The following is a 17,262-nucleotide window of genomic DNA, read 5'->3' as shown; positions in this document are numbered from 1 at the left end:
CTGCGGGTGTCGCTGTTGGGCAGTGTTCCTTAAGAAACATGCGTGACTTGCGCTCTTTTTAATGTCATAATTTGTAATATTTGTTGTTTTATATGTAATATGGATTATTTTCTCATCCTATTTTTTTTTGAGGAGGCACTGCCTCCCTTGCCTCCTCGGAGGAAATGCCCCTGAGGTTGGGGTGTCCCACTGTTGTGCGTTCAGTTCAGTTAGTGCGTTCAAATGAATCTTTTTCCTGGGCAATAATGTTGAAATTATTCTTTTTGTCACTAAGACCTGAACAGAAATTGTCTTTTAAAAATAAAACTACTTTAAATACTAAACAAAACTAGAAGTATTCACTGGGATAAAAAGTGTGACAACTAGCCCCGCGCCGCCTTGCTTATAGTTATTAAAGTACTTTAATGTCGGGTCAGAAAAGCTTTAGCCAATCAGATGCTCAACTGAAAAAAAAAAAGCTTGGAAGAAAAACTTGAGCTAGAAGTGTCAAACTGCGGAGCCAATTGGTGGAGATTGACGTGTCCAGTTCCAGTCACACAATAACCCTACCCATATGGGATGGCGTGTTTTTGTAGGCTAACCCGGACGTTAGCGGTGCAAGGGTTCCCTCGATCGAAAGCCTATGCATTTTTCCCATAGACTTTTGGAAAATCGCAAAAAATAAGCTCTGTGTTTAACAAAGGGTTATGACACTTACACGTTTTGTCTATCAAGATAATCTTTACAAGTTAACACAACATTTATACATTTTGAAGCCTAAATAAAGTCGTCAGATGTAAAAAGCTAACAGTAGGCTATAAACGGACTACAGCACACCATGGTCGCGGATCAACGTCACCACCACCAAGCGTCCTCAAACTTTATTTAGAAGACAACTTTATTTAAAAACATGCTCACTGATTATGATCTGTGCTGTTATGAATACTTATCCACTTTTTTTATGGGAAATGCTGTCCAAATGTCCTGTTTGTCATGATGACGTCTAAAGTCCCTGCCAAAGGTCCCTTTTAGCAACTTGTTAGCAACCGCCGTTTTTAAGACACAATAAAGGATTTTTAAAAAATCACAAGCGGGTAATTATAATTGGTGTGTTTTATGTCATGTTTTTTAAAACATGAAAAAATTTAGAGGCTTTGTTGACCTTATTTCAGGTGATTTAGCAAAAACCCATTAAAAAAACCCATAGACTTTAGGGCGATGGAACCGGAAGTCCTAAAAAGCTTACTCGCTTCCGGGTTTTGCCTACAAAAACACATCATCCCTGAGGTACTCTATTAATAACCCTATCCCTAAACCTAAATTAGGTTAAGCTCCACCCATTAAGTTCACAGAGGACGTCACGTGGCTCTGTAGTGTCAGTGAGGCACTACTTGATTGTGGAAAAACTTCTTGATATAAGTGGTACCTTGGATGACTGCCTAACAGGATGGGTTCTTGCCAAAGACAGTGAACTACACTGAACTCAGAATACTCCCCAACACCCCTTCAGCTTCATATAGCATTTGACAGTGACTTTTAAGATGCGTATCATTGCTGTTTGTTATTCAATAGAGCTTCTAAGTTTGTTTAAGGCTTCGTTGCGCTTCTAATGAATTACTTATGCTGCATCCGACTTACTTGTGAAAGGCCAATATATTTATTAAAATTTTCGCTTAATTTATTATTCATATATCGAGTTATCAATTTATACAAAATTATACATAAGATAGTAATTTAAGTTTTCGCAATGATTAGTAAACAACCACACAATGTGCGCCCTGCAAGTGCAAAACGCCCCTCTTGTTATGCAAATTGAGTTGCATTTAACAGTGTTCAGTAGCGCTGTTACACAAACTCATCATGCAGGGAATCTAATCTAGAGCTGGATATTTTTCACGCTCTCATTACCCATTCAGCGCTACACAGTACATGCTTCGGCTGGCCAGTCAAGAAGCTACGGGAGGTATTTCCTTTCACTGGAGTAAAGCGGACAAGCGGACAGAGACCGGCGCAGTTTCTTGGTTCTGCTTCTTCAGATATTCGGTGAGATATTGGGCTGCTTATTACCTATTCTCCTACATAACACAATTTCAATACGAATACCATACTGTAAAGATGTCAGCGATTCTGTAAAGTGTAAACACATTTTTTTTTGGGCTACTGTCATCGTGTTTTTATTTCCGTGGATTCAAAGTATTTAAAAGTGGGTTGTGGGAGATTTGTGCTTCTCTTTGGAATCCCTTTTTTGTGTTGAATGGCTGAAAATCATGTTGTGATTAAGTCAGTACGCTCTATAGGTTACTATGAGACGTGCTGAAAATGCTGAATGAGTATTTTAAATGCTGTACTTTTTTATACCACACTTGGCCCCACAAATATCAAAAGAAAAGTAGAAAAGCTGCCGGAAAAGAAAATGAGGCAACTCATCCAAATTTAACGAATTGCATACGTTTGGGCGGGGCTAAATATTAGCGTTTAGAATGGTAGACGGAGGCTGCATCCGAAATCGCATACTTCCCTACATAATAGGCGAAAAACAGTAGGGGAGAGTAGGGTAAGATGAGCCATTTTTTTACCTATGTGGTCCTCAGGATTAGGGAAAATGAGGTACAATTAAAATATTTTAAGTTATTTTAGGATGTTTATCATTTTAAGTGATCAGAATACATCTATGACAAAGGGTTCTTAAAATATGGCTTCTTATAAAAAAAAGTGTTCCTTTGGCTCAATTTAGGTTAGGGGTAAGTTGAGCCGAGTCAGTAGGTGGGTGTAAACTGACCATCTAATTGAATCTGAATCAAACCCATGTGAAATTTTAAAGATTATCTACCTATTTTAAATACTAATTTAATAATCAAATTTCCTTTTACAAATATTCATATTTCTTTTTTTAAAGCTAACTTAAACAACATAAAACCAACCAGATGAAGTTGAAATTTCAATATCTTTAATTGTTTGCATTTCTGAAACAATATGTTGAACACCAAAGTTGTAACCTTCCCATAAACAGACTAAACAGAGAACTTGTTGAGTAAAATTAAATAAAAATTAAATAAGAATGAATAAATGTCACTGAAACTAATAAACATTTTAGTCAAAAGGTTCTTAACATGGTAGTTTTTCTGCAATGTCGACCATGTTAGGCCATTAGGGACTACAGGTGGAAAGATATATATGATTAAACATCCTTTGGTTCGTATCAGAGAAGGATTTGGTGTACTTGTACACTGGTCCTATCAAATAAACTCGAAAATAAAGATAAACTAAACCAGTTGTGTAATATTACATTGAAATGGCACCAGTTTATCCTTCAGATTTAACTTAAATTCAGTGCGTTATGGTGGGGTAAGTTAAAACGCTGGCTCAATTTACCCAACAGCATTTGGCTCACTTTGCCCCATAGCTTCCATTTTAGGAAAAGCTAGCTAGCTTACCAATATTTAACTAAATGACTTGCATGGTTTTATACATTGCTAAATCACCAATATGCATCATAAATATTTTTAAACCTGGACAAATTTGCTTTGATACAACAGCAATTACATCTGTTATGTTAAAATTTTACTTTGACAAGTCAAAAACAGTTTTTATAGTAAATAAGCGACTTCCACTTCTCCCATGTGCTTGTCCTTTTCACAGTCTGGCAGAAATGATGGGTAGTTCCAAAATATATGGTCACATGACAGTAAAAGTGTACTGTTGCCAAGATACAGGGGGTGGGTCAACTTACCCACTGGCTCATCTTACCCCACTCTCCACTCTGTGGCAAAAGTATGTCAGAATCTACAGTACTCATAAAAGAGTAGGCGAAATGCCTACTACATTCGTCGAGGTTCTGAAGCGTATAGGATGGCAAAATATCGCTATAAAATAACAATATATTAAATTGGCTACTTATCAGATTGTTTTATTAATGTCTATATTTATATAGACTATTTATATAGTCTATGTAATGACTGGTTTGTGTCATATATATATATATATATATATATATATATATATATATATATATATATATATATATATATATATATATATATATATATATATATTACCCCAATCCTAAACCTACCCTTACAATAATGCAAATACAGTACAACACAAATACAGACAACACAATATTGATGTGTGCATGCCCAGTAGGACAATCTGGCCGTAGCTGTATTTCTTTAAGTATTTCTGGACACTTTACTATCCCATGAGGTCACGGGAGAGGATTTGTGATTGGCAGTGAAGCGACACAACCATAGACTGTAAAAAAATACAACTGTCTCTGATGGGTCACATGATAAAAAAGGACAGCTTGGCAAATGTAATACGTCTGGATTACATTCTTACACACAGTCATACTATATAGATAGAACATAGTTTTTAAGTGTTCGTGACGTGAAGTAATTTGTGAAGATTATGTGATTTTGGAAGTTTCTTCTGAGCAGTAATTTTCCCTCTTAAATTTGGAAAAAAAAAACATCATTAGGTTTTATAGTCAGCCTTGCATGTTGACTAATTAAGTTTTTACAGCTGTGCAGCTGGAAACTACACTAGCAAGTCTGACATAAAATATAGCAGAAGCACAGACAATATTATACAGTTGCATTACATACACCCCATTGGCTAATAATAATATCATCGCAACTTCTTAAGTGTTTGTGAAATTATGTAGGGGTGAAAATAACTATATTATTTATACATTGACAGAACCCTCATTTGTCTTGCTTATGGGCACGACACAGACCGAGGTAACCCAACTGAAGTTGGGTAAGCTGAAAGTGGCACGTAAGAGGTTGCTACAGCGTTATGAGCACCAGCCCTTTGTCTTCTGTCTTGCTGGACTCTACGGCTGCCAGTGGAGACGTTACCAGCGCACACATGTTCAGCCTGGACACTGCTGCTGCTCTAAGGTGCTCTCATTATAACTCATAATGCACATACTCAGATCATTTAAGCTGTTAAGTTTTTTAGTACAAGTTAAACTGATCAAAGCAAATATGCACATTTAGAGAAAGAGTAACACTGATGCAAAAAGAGTACTTGGGTCTATTTTCCCTCACAAAAATGGCCTACGCTGAAGTTATGTGTCTGTTTGTGTCCTTTCGTGATTATTATAATAATATTTAGGTCAGGTCTAAATGGTCTAATATGTATGCGTTATGTAATGGCTTAAAAAGGCTTAACTGTTTTACAGCGGGAGACTGGCAGTTTTGCTCTGATCATTCTGACCTTTTGTCTCAGTCTGGTGTTCCTGTACTTTTGGAGTGAAGCACGGAATGACTACAATGACTTTGACTGGTTTGTGTAATACATAAAATATATATATATTACATGTCTTATTGACTTCCATTGTGAGCGCATTACTGTTCATTTTAAGTTGTTTTTAACTTGGAACAGTCCTTTAATAGTTGAAGAGACAGCAAATAAATAGTTTGAATTTTTAAAGACCTCTCAACGTGGGTAATTTAACTGAGATACACTAAAGTAATATTTCTCTCGCTTTGTCTCCAGGTTTAATTTTGGAAATCTGGGCTTCTGGTTTCCATGGTCTATTGTTTTGTTGATTCTTGCTGTTTTTCTGTTCACTTATGTTGCTGTTCTGCTGGTATGTGCTTTAAGAATATTCCTTCTCATTACTACTGTTTTTTTACAAAACCCCACAGTTATGAAATTACTATTATAGATTATTATAGATGTCACTGATACTTTTACTATTATTGTCAATGTGGTTTTCTTTTGCTTTTTAAGCTTTAAGTCACCATAGCATCTAAAAGGTCCATATGATAATTTGCTGGTAAGAAATATGTTAACATTCACAGCTGCTAGCAGTTTGTCTTCTCTCAGAAGGCCAGAGGTTATATTTACATTGGTGTCACAAGGTAACTTCAACCACATCTCACCTATGAAACTAATGAAAGTCTGAGACTTTATGGTTTACACTTGTGATTGATGAAATCTCTTTTGATAGATCGGGATTTCAGTGACTTTGATTCTCTCCATTGTGGCCTCATCTGTTCTCACTGATTTGTGGAGCAAGAAGTGGATGACTGTACTTTTATCTTTTCAGGCAGGTTTACTATCAAATGTTCAAATCAAATCAAACTTTATTTATAAAACACAATAAAAACAACAGTAGGTGAGTGAACACTGTGCTGTACAAAACCTTTGTTTAGACAGTTTAGACCGCAATGCAAATAGGAGGAGAGTAAAAAAAAACACTAAGTGATGGATTCTTATACTCTAGGGACAGTTATAAGCCTGGGTAAAAAGATAAGTTTATAACTTGGATTTAAATTCAGATTCTGAAGAGAGTAATCTGAGGGAAACCGGAAGACTATTCCACAGATTCGGCCCAGAAATAGAGGCAAGGTCACCCCTCAACTTCAATCTGGATCTCGGGACTACCAACACTCTTTGCTCAGAAGACCTCGAAGATCTAACAGATGTATTTGGGTTTAAAAGATCACAGAGTATTCAGGTGCCATTCCACTCAGAAAAAAAAAACAAAAAAAAAAACAGTAAAATTTTATCTCAGTTCTATAACAGACCAGCAGCCAGTGCAAAGAGCATCATACAGGGGAGATATGATCAAATTTGTGGGTACTTATCAGAAGTCTGGCAGCTGCATTTTGAACCATCTGAAGACAATTTATATTTGATTGACTTATTCCAATATAAAGGGAATTACAATAATCAAGCCATGATGACACAAATGCATAGATCACTCTCTCAAACTCTGGAAAACATAAGAAACTCTTGGCTTTTGATAGCAATCTTAATTGGAAAAACCTGGAATTGACTACAGAATTAATCTGTTTATTAAATTTGAGTGCATAATCAAAACATTTTCACATACGTTTTTACGTAAGAGTCCAGATCTCCCAAATCACAGAGGTGCCTGAAGGCCCAAACACAATGACCTCTGTTGCTCTTATTAAGTAAAAAATTCAAAGAGAACCAAGACTTAATATCAGACAAACACATAACTTGTCATTCAGATGAGACTATAAACCGAGGTCCTGACTCTCTGTGGTCATTAGATGCCCTTCAAAAAGAGTAGGGGTGTAACCCCTGCATCCTGGCTAAATTTGCCCATTGGCAAATCGTCATCATCTCCTCCTAATCATCCCCTTATATACTGATTGGCTTCATCACTCTGTCTCCTCTCCACCAATAAGCTGTTGTGTGGTGGGCGTTCTGGCACAATATGGCTGCCGTCGCATCATCCAGGTGGATGCTGCACATTGGTGGTGGTTGAGGAGATTCCCCTTTCCATATGTAAAGCACTTTGAGTACCCAGAAAAGAGCTATATAAATGTAAAAATGTATTATTATTATTATTATCTTAAGCCCCTTTTGTCATTTTTCCTCAAGGGCAGGTAGATTTGCATGTCATCAGCATCAAAATGAAATGACACCCCATGCTTGCTAAGAATGGACCCCAGAGGAAGCATATATAACAAGAACAGAACAGGGGCCAAAACAGAGCCCTGAGGAACTCCAAAATGCAGGGTAGAGCTAGATGAAGAAAAACCATCAAGACAAACAGAAAAAAGTTCTGTCATCAAGATAAGATTTAAATCAGTCGAGAGCACAATCTTTAATGCCCACACATTGTTCAAGGCGTGAAATAAGGATTGTATGATCAATAGTATCAAACGCAGCACTTAAATCTAATAGAGGATGTAGCACGGAGCCCTCAAATCTACAGATAATAAAATATCATTCAAGACTTGTAAAAGTGCAGTCTCAGTACTATGATGCTTCCTAAACCCAGATTGACATTTTTCAGAAATACTATTTGACTCTAAAAAAACTCTGCAGTTGTACTAAACCAGCCTTTTCTAAGGTTTTTTACAGAAAAGATACATTTGAAATGGGTCTATAATCTGATAGCATGGTTGGGTCAAGATTTGATTTTTTTTTTTTAAGCAAGGGTTTAACAATTGCATGCTTTAAGTATTTTGTGGCAGTCACTGTAAGAAGAGACTTGTTTATTATAGCTAAAATACTTGGCCCAACAACATCGAAGACCTGAAGCAAGAACCTTGTGAATTCTTGCAGACATGTGGTAGGTTTTAGCTGCTTAATTATATCATGGAAGGAGTTCAAATAGATTGTTTGGAATTCTTTAAAGGTTGAAATTTAAAGAGAGAGATATATGTGTGTGTTGTACACACACACATATATAATATTGATATTGGAGTAAAATTACTGTGACATTTTTAATTAAAGTTCCCAAATCCCATTTGCCAGGTAACTGCCCCATATCTACACATAGGTGGTGTAGTTTTAATGACTCTGCTATCTTGGCCAGTAGCCATGCATGTCTTCCGGCTCAATATAAGGGGTAAGAATAAGTTTATATTATGCATAATATATTTCCAAAATATATTGTAAAAAGAAAAGACATACTTTAAAAAAAGCTTATATCACAGAAAGTACATATTGTTACTGTGAATTCACATGTGTTTTTGTCTGTTCAAGTGAGACGGGTGGTCATGATGGTGCTGTATATAACTGTTCTACTCACTCTTTACCTGGTTCCTCTGGGCATGCACTCACCCTGCATTAAAGAGAGGAGCAGTCTGGGATCAGCTCCTGCTTTAATTGGACACAGGGGAGCACCAATGGTACATTTCATTATTCTTCTTAGGCTTTTCAGGTTCAAGCACTTACCTTTGATTATTACATTTTTTTTAATGTGATTTCCTAGTTCAGTATTTCCAAAACAATTCTTATATCAACACTGTGGGATGGAGTACAGGATGACATGCCATGTACTATGTGCAGACTGAAGAAAAAAGCAATGCCTCTGTTGTATCTTTTCTCAGCTTGCCCCTGAAAACACCTACATGTCTTTTGAGAAGGCATTGGCAGCTGGAGCTGATGGTCTGGAGACTGATGTCACTATCAGGTCAACTCCAAAGAAAGTCTGTTTTATTTATAATGGATTTGTATATTTAGCAACAAAATGTCAAAAAAGTCCTTTATAATATCGTTTTGTCTCTTGCTGCAGTTATGATGGAGTTCCTTTCCTCATGCACGACAAGAACTTACGCAGGACAACTAATGTAAAAGATGTGTTTCCTAACTGGACACACACCTCAGCTGCCATGTTTACGTGGAGAGAGCTGCAGAGTCTCAATGCTGGATCCTGGTTCTTCTCTGTAAGGCTGCGGGATGCTTCTATACTCTTGAAAAAAGAATATGTTTTTATCTAGATAATAACTTAGTTGCTTTAAACCACCTTTAAACATTAAACAGAGTATTATTGTTTCCCATTTAGCAAGACCCCTTTGGAACAGCTTCATCTCTGAGCCCAGATGAGCGTTTGCAGGCTCAGAATCAGTCGGTGTGCACACTGAGGGCCTTCCTGGATTTAGCGGCTCAATATGGGAAACTAGTGATCTTTGATCTGTACCGGCCACCCAGGGGTCACCCTTATAGAGATGCCTGGATATCCCGCACCCTAGACGTCATCCACAACGAGTCATCCATTCACTCCAGTCAGGTGTGCCATTATTTACTCTGATCAATAAAAACAATTTAAGAGCCAATTCCTTTCTCAAATAAAGTGGTTTTTATAAACTTTGTTATATATTCTAGATTATATATGTCTATTGTGTTTTTACCTAGGTATTGTGGCTGCCTCCAGAGCTCAGGGAGTTTGTACAAGAAATCGACCCTGATTTGCAACAGACGACAGGCGAACAAGCGCCAGTGGAGGAACTTCAGCTTAGACACATAGCCAGACTCAACATCCATTACAGCTCCATGTCAGAGAAAGAAATCAGGTTCAAGAGATGAGATGAAACAGATGCACACTATATATATAAAATCTATCTATCTATCTATCTATCTATCTATCTATCTATCTATCTATCTATCTATCTATCTATCTATCTATCTATCTATCTATCTATCTATCTATCTATCTATCTATCTATCTATCTATCTATCTATCTATCTATCTAATCATCTAATCTATCTATCTATCTATCTAATCTATGTTATTTATATTTATATGTTATATTTAACAAGGGTGCATTAATTGGTCAACTTTGATCAAGTGATAGTAAAGTACGGAAGAGGATTAGGGCCAAGCAATAATAAAAAATAAAACCATCTCGTGATTAAAGTTGTTAAATTTTGAGAAAAAAGTTGAAATAAAATGTTGAGAATAAACTCATTAAATTACGAGAACAGATTTGTTAAATCATGAGAAAAATGTCGTTAAATTTCGATAAAAAAGTTGTTAAATTACGAGAACAAATTCGTAATGTAACAATTTTTTTCTCGTAATTTAACGAGTTTATTCTCAACATTTTATCTAGACTTTTTTTCTCGAAATTTAACAACTTTAATCTCGAGATGGTTTTATTTTTATATTATTGCTTGGCCCTAATCCTCTTCCGTAGTAAAGACATTTATTATGATACAAAAGATTTCTATTTCAAATACAATTCTTTTGAACTTTCTAGTCATCAAAGAATCAAATAAATATTTCTTAAGCAGCAAATCAACATATAAGAATGATTTTTGAAGGATCATGTGACACTGAAGACTGGAGTAATGATGCTAAAAAATTCAGCTTTGCATCAGGAATATGTCATTTTAAAATATATTAAAATAGAAAAAAGTTATTTTAAATTAAATTCTAATATTAATAATATTTCACAATATTACTGTTTTTACTGTTACTTGGTAAACATGAGATATCCCAAATATATATACAGTAGTATCTGTCAAAAGTTTGTAAACATTACAAATTTGTAATGCTTTTGAAAGAAGTTTCTTATGCTCACCAAGGCTGAATTATTTAATCAAAAAAAAAAAAGGAAAAAAAAAGTATTGCGAAATATTACAAAAGGTACTGTTCTATGTAATATATTTAAAAATAAATGTAATTTGTTCCTGTGATTGGTAAAGCTGAATTTTCAGCATCATTACTCCAGTCTTCAGTGTCACATGATCCTTCAGAAATCACTCTAATTGATTTGGTGCTTAGGTAACATTTCTTATTATTTGTTTTATCAATGTTGAAAACAGTTTTTGCTGTTTAACATTTTTGTGGAAATGGTGATATTTTTTTCTTTCATGAATAGAAAGTTCAATGAACTGCATTTTTAAATGTATTTATTAAATGTATTAAAGCATTTATTAAAAAGAAATCTTTTGTAACATTAGAAATGTCTTTACTGTCACCTTTGATCAATTTATTGCATCCTTAATTAATAAAAATGTTCATTTCTCTCTCTCTCTTTTAAATGTTACCACAAATGTTATCATTGTTTCCACAAAAATGTTAAGTAATGATGCTGAAAATTCATCTTTGGCATCACAAGAATAAATTAAAATTTTAAATATTCAAATAGAAAATTATTTTAAATTGTTACATATTTACTGTATTTTGATTAAATAAATGCAGACTTGGTGAGCATAAGAGACTTATTTAAAAAACAACAACTTTTGACCGGTACTGTATGTGTTACACATGCATTACAAATAAAGTGTGTGTGACATTTATCGATTACAGAAAATACGCTGTTGCCAACATCAGCACCAACCTGTACGTGATCAGCGAGCCGTGGCTGTATTCTCTTGCCTGGTGTGCAGGGGCTCATTCTGTCGCCACTAATGCTGTTCACATCCTCAAGAACCTGCAAAGACCGCTCTTTCTCATGGTAAATGACACACATCTACAGTTGTCAGGGATTTGTTCGTCTCGTCATTCAGGAGTTTTTTCCTGTGGTTTTCTTCTCTCTCTCAGACGCCAGATGAGTACAGGCTTATGTGGACTCTTACTGACATCACTTCCCTTCTTCTTGTTGTGATTGTCTTTGTGTTTCACTGGTGAGTGCAAGCACAGAATTTACAACACCTCACTGTGACTGTGACCATGTATCTACAATCTGGAATAACTTACAGAGTTCCATACAAAAGGCAATCTGTAGACTGTCAATCATGATGTGTTGCAGGTGGAGGGAGCGTGGGTTGTCTCTCAGTGTGGACAGCAGTTCAGTACTTGAAAATGGGTCCTACAGACAGTTCAGGACAGGTAAGAGGCATTTAATATTGTAAACCACCTCTTAAAGGGAGAGTTCACCCTCATGTCGTTTCAAACCCGTAAGACTTTCGTTCATCTTCATAACACAAATGAAGATCTTTTTAATGAAATCTGAGAGCTTTCTGTCCCTCCGTAGACAGCTACGCAACTACCACTTTGACGCTTCAAAAAGTTCATAGAGATTGTAAAATATGAATTGAGCGGTTTAGTCTAAATTTCCTGAAGCGACTCAACCACTTTATACAATGAACAGATTGAATTTAGGCTTTTATTCACATAAACACTGATCAGCAAACATAAACAGAAGCTCAACCAAACCTCTTCTGGAAGCTCAAATGTGCTGCTCTCACACGTCATACTTGAGCTTCTGTTTACCACAACTGATGTGTTCACTTATCAAAGTTTATATGTGAATAAAAGCATACATTTAAATTGCTCAATTCATAAGGATTAGTTTTACAATCTCTTTATGAACTTTTTGAAGTGTCAAAGTGTCGGTCTTTGTTTGCGTTCCGAAGATTAACGAAAGTCTTACAGGTTTGGAATATAACATGAAGGCAAGTAATCAATGACAGAATTTTCATTTTTGGGTGAACTATCCCTTTAAGGCAAATAAAAGAGGAATAATCTGACTCTTTAAGACCATTATGCTGATCATGTTTCTTGTTCCCATGAACAGAGGTGAATGATGTCTGGTCTTTATCCAACATGAGCAGCTCTGACTCTGAGAAGCAGGTACCATCTGTCTAAAGTGCCTGATTAAAGCTCTTGGTTCATATTTAACCCCTGTATTAAAAAAAAAAAGGTTCAGTTTACATTTTATAAATTCTAAGTGTCACAAAATGTCTTATGACAGACATGTGGGCTGTCCTCTTGTGATATGATGAGATACAGAAAACAAATGCTAAATTCTAGTGACTAATCTTACATCTCTGACTTTAGATTGTCATTTGAGTTACTGCATTTCACAAGCCTCAGGTTTTCCATAAAAGTTTCCATTTCAAGCATGAATAGAAATATTTGTCATGTCGATGAAAATGATGTTTCCTTCATTGAAATATTAACATATCCATCCTTGTTTAATGTTTCATCTTAAGTGGTATTTAAAATCAATTTCATGGTTTTGGATGAATCATTACCCCCAGACAGGGCCCTGATTGTGTAAGAATCTGAGACCATAAATCAAAATTTTTGTCCTTTTTGTCTTGTTCAAATTTAATGTAGGTCTGATTCAGAATCATATTTAAGCCATATAATTCAGTGTAAACATTCTTTGGTTATTGCAATATAATCTGTGTCTGTCTGAAGTCATGATGCTCTTTTTTTTCTCATTAATCACAGTTTTTCCTCCAATGTGAAAACTGTTCAAATCTTATTTTTTTATTATTTGAAGAGCTCTTGTGTCTGATTAAATTCTTGCAAGGGTATATTGTTGTACATTGTTTTAAATCTACAAAATCTTACACAAACTATAAACAGTGTTGTTATTGTTAGCTAAAACTATTGTTGTCCTCACACTGAAAGACATGCAGTTAGACCAAGGCAAGGGTCCATCACAAAAATTACTTCAATTAAACATTTACAAGGTGAAAATAGACCCTTGCCTTGGTCTAATTGCATGTCCTTCAGTGTGCGGACAACTTTGGTTTTTTGGTTGATCAAACTTTTCTTGATTTATGCACATGCAAACAGACTGGTTATCTTTTGGAGCACATACAATATCATTTTTTTTTTGATAGCTAAAACTATTCAAATAGTTTTTGCTAATTGAAATAAAGCTGAAATAATAATAATTTAAAAGAAATAATAGAAATGCTCCTTGGCAACCAACTGCAATAAAATAAGTTTAAGCTGAAGTACTAAAATTACCAAAACTTACAATGAAATAAAAATAAATTCAAGCTAAATAAAAATAAATAAATAAATAATAGTAATAACAAAGACAAAAATGCATAAGAAAAATACTAAAACTAAAATGAAAACTGAAAATATAAACAGTATATAAATAATACTAACAGTGTATAAATAATACTAAAATAATTATTTTCAGTGTTTAGTGAACAGACCTATTTTATAACTAAATATAGGCTTTCACATGTTGCATTCAAAGGATCTAATTGATATATGACTGATCATATGATCATAAATCATTGATCAATGAGCATAACAAATGTCATGAACCTCATTAAAATAGCCAAGCCATCTCATATATTGAGTTTTATTTATAAACAGCAGCTTCCAACATAATAAAATTAGAATGACTAATTACAAACTACAAATTAATGCATATATTCAAAAAAGAAAAAAAAAAAGAAAAAAAAAATATTAAACAATGTCTAAAGATTTAGCCATTCATCCTAAATATATTATGCAGAAATGATAATGATTATGGCCATATAACTGATTATTTAATTTATAAAATACATTTAATACATACCTCTGTAATACCTGGTCAAACATTTACAAAGGAAGAGAAATACTACTCAGAAAAATTAATTAGAGGAAGAATTACATTTTGTAGATTTAGTAAAATGACATTTATGTACCAATAATTTTAAGTAAGTGCTTTAAAATGACCAGGATGAGAACAAAGTGAGCTAAGTAGCAAACCCAAATACTGCAACATTTATAAACCTTTATAATGCATTTAATTGGCAATATGAGATGTGCAAATCAACCACAAATTAAATAATTGAAATCAGGAACTTGATCTGACTTTTAATTTGGTATCAGAGTAAAAACCATATGAGGGCCTAAAGCTTAAAGGCAACAAGTTTGTTGACTGTCAATGAAACATGTTCTTCATTGACATTCAAATACTGAGAAATGCTATAAAATAAATTAAACTCAAAATTTACAATTAAGGCTTCAGTATGAAAACGTAACAACACTAAAAGCAGATTCAGTTTATCCTCATGTATCAACATTATGGATCTAAGAAATAGTGAGAAGTCTGTGCGCTTATAAATAAACTGCCTTTTGTGTTACTTGTTGTTTCCACGTGAACTGCGCTGCTTGGTCATGGTAGTCAGCATCTGACTGATGTAAGAGGTGAGAAGGTCATCCATCTTGTATCCCTATAGTGAGGATAGTTGGACGATAAAATACTGTATTATTAAACCACACAGTAAAGTATGATTATACATTTATTATAAATGAATAGCTGGAGAGCATTTGTGTCTTAAAATTACCATGGTATTACCATCTGATACTATCACCATATTATGTTACCACCACAGTATTATACGTAAGGCAGTTTTTCCCAAATCTGCTTCTTGGCGGCATACCAACAGTACACATTTTGGACGTCTCCCTTATCTGACCAATCTTTTTCAGTGCTTAGAGTCTCTACTAACAAGCTGATGAGTTGAATCAGTTATGTTTGATAGGAAGAGTTGTGTACTCCAGGAACAGGCTTGGGAAGCACTGATGTAAGGGAAGACTGACTCACCAGTGATGTCTCACACAGCAGTTTGCTGCCTCTAACCAGGTTACCAATGGTAATGTGGAAATAGGTATGTCCACTACTCCAGTTAGAGATTTTGGTGAAGGGATGTGTGCCCAAAATGTCCTGCAGACAAATGAGTAAATGCCATTCAAACAATATCCAAAAGGTTTTATTTTTTTTAACATAGGGATGTAATAAAAATTTTGTTGCTGTTGTTAACTCAAATGAGAACGAAAGTGGCAACTGGCTTTATGTTACGGCAACACAAGAGTAAATTCACTACCATTCCAAAGTTTGGGGTCAGTAAAAAAATAAATAAAGGATTTAATACTTTTATTCAGTAAAGACAAATTAAATGGTTTAAAAGTGACAGTAAAGACTAACATTGTCACAAAAAATTGTTCTTTTTAACTTTCTATTCATCAAACAATCCTGAACAAAATGTATCAGAGAACTGTTTTCAACATTCATAATAAGAAATGTTTCTTGAGCAGCAAATCAGCATATTAGAATGATTTCTGATGGATCATGTGAAACTGAAGACTGGAGTAATGATGCTGAAAATTCAGCTTTGCCATCATAAAATTTAATTATTTTTATTTATTTTTTAAATTGAAAACAGTTCTTTTAAATTATAATAATAATTCACAATATTGCTGTCTTTTTAATCAAATAAACAATAAGACATTTCAAATACATTAAAAAAATCATACTGACACCAAACCTGAACAGTTTGTACTTTAGGCTAAAATTACAATATATTACAGTTGCCACTTATTTACATTACATTATTCTGGGCAGTTTGTAAACCTACCTTCGTTTTCGGGTCAATGAGAGTAACACCAAGTTTGTTGATTGCTATCAAAAGGACTTCTGGGAAATTTGGATCTGAGGATTGCTGTGGACGAATATGAAACATCATCAAACCAGATGCAGTTTATTTTACAAAGCAGGCCGATAACAATTGCTAGAATTGAGGGGAAAATTATTTAGTTTGCCCCGACATTTATGTAAATCAGCACTGGATAATATTGTGACAAACTTGCCTTGACTTCAAAAAAGGCAGATCCAAAAGTAGGCCACTTGTAAATGATTTCTAGAAACATCAGTTTTGCTTCCTCTCGAGACTTCCCTGCATGTTTATTGAAGTATGTGACGATGGGCTGCGGAAGAAACAAAGACATATACATTCACAGCATTTACTGACTTAAATAAATGAATATATTTTAATTTAAATAAATGAATATATATATTTAATAAAATAAATGAACGTTTGAAGAAGAAAACACTGAGTGTTGCTCACTCACCCGTTTCCAGTCGTCAGGTGAGAGCTGACGGATCAGGTCCTGAGGGACGAGCTCCTTCAGCATCTTAGTGAAGTTGAGAAACTGCGATTTGTCCTCCTCAAACTTCACCCTGTAAATCAACGCAGCCAGCTGGAAAGCCTCTTCAAGAGAGCACTTGTGGTAGCCACGCAGGTACTTTGGGAGCTCCTGAAGAAGAGTTTATGAAAATGGAAGAAGCAAGACTGTGATAATGTGTTTGAAAGTGAGCCTGAATGACACAGATTGAGTACAGAGAGAGATTTCCACCTGGAAGTAATGGAAAATAGAGTCGGCCATGGGATCTTTGCCTGGAATGGTGTTGGTCCACAGTTTCTTCATGTAAAACACTTGATAGGTCAGTGAAGGCACTATGCCTACAGAATGAACAGAACTATTAACACCTCTCATGTTTTTACACTCAAAATATTGATCATTTTTATGAAGAATAA

The 17,262-nt window shown here is 34.8% G+C and overlaps 2 protein-coding genes across 3 annotated transcripts in view; one reads left to right on the top strand and one right to left on the bottom strand.

Annotated features, from left to right (window-relative positions):
* Nucleotides 1-1,980: 1,980 nt before the first annotated feature.
* On the top strand, nucleotides 1,981-13,453 carry gdpd4b (glycerophosphodiester phosphodiesterase domain containing 4b). Its single transcript, XM_067374993.1, has 16 exons — nucleotides 1,981-2,022; nucleotides 4,678-4,880; nucleotides 5,165-5,268; nucleotides 5,482-5,575; nucleotides 5,790-5,849; nucleotides 5,939-6,037; nucleotides 8,227-8,320; nucleotides 8,458-8,603; nucleotides 8,805-8,887; nucleotides 8,990-9,140; nucleotides 9,260-9,484; nucleotides 9,610-9,767; nucleotides 11,510-11,657; nucleotides 11,744-11,826; nucleotides 11,952-12,031; nucleotides 12,720-13,453. Exons 2-16 carry the CDS (start codon nucleotides 4,698-4,700, stop codon nucleotides 12,788-12,790), a joined length of 1,779 nt encoding a protein of 592 aa, XP_067231094.1. The 5' UTR covers nucleotides 1,981-2,022; nucleotides 4,678-4,697; the 3' UTR covers nucleotides 12,791-13,453.
* Nucleotides 13,454-14,985: 1,532 nt separating this feature from the next.
* The window catches only part of myo7ab (myosin VIIAb), a 37,496-nt gene continuing 35,219 nt past the window's right edge, over nucleotides 14,986-17,262 (bottom strand). The window contains exons 42-47 of one of the 2 annotated variants that reach the window (XM_067374991.1): nucleotides 17,081-17,187; nucleotides 16,796-16,981; nucleotides 16,535-16,651; nucleotides 16,303-16,386; nucleotides 15,492-15,611; nucleotides 14,986-15,117 (exon numbers count right to left, since the gene is read on the bottom strand). In XM_067374991.1, the coding sequence (XP_067231092.1) occupies nucleotides 15,025-15,117; nucleotides 15,492-15,611; nucleotides 16,303-16,386; nucleotides 16,535-16,651; nucleotides 16,796-16,981; nucleotides 17,081-17,187 (707 nt within the window). In that variant the 3' untranslated portion in view covers nucleotides 14,986-15,024. The remainder of the gene's footprint in view (nucleotides 15,118-15,491; nucleotides 15,612-16,302; nucleotides 16,387-16,534; nucleotides 16,652-16,795; nucleotides 16,982-17,080; nucleotides 17,188-17,262) is intronic. The other variant, XM_067374992.1, reaches the window with a different exon arrangement.

The sequence above is a fragment of the Chanodichthys erythropterus genome, chromosome 22, assembly GCF_024489055.1.
Source record: "Chanodichthys erythropterus isolate Z2021 chromosome 22, ASM2448905v1, whole genome shotgun sequence".
Classification (NCBI taxonomy): Eukaryota; Metazoa; Chordata; class Actinopteri; order Cypriniformes; family Xenocyprididae; genus Chanodichthys; species Chanodichthys erythropterus.
The sequence above is the reverse complement of the archived record's forward strand: the minus strand, read 5'-3'. Positions and strand labels throughout refer to the sequence as shown.

Bases quoted from the DNA above. Each gene is read 5' to 3' on its own strand.
- gdpd4b (XM_067374993.1), top strand. From the start codon at position 4,698: ATGGGCACGACACAGACCGAGGTAACCCAACTGAAGTTGGGTAAGCTG. The intron at 9,141-9,259 runs GTAAGGCTGCGG...TTTCCCATTTAG, and splicing joins CTGGATCCTGGTTCTTCTCT to CAAGACCCCTTTGGAACAGC. The intron at 9,768-11,509 runs GTTCAAGAGATG...TATCGATTACAG, and splicing joins ATGTCAGAGAAAGAAATCAG to AAAATACGCTGTTGCCAACA.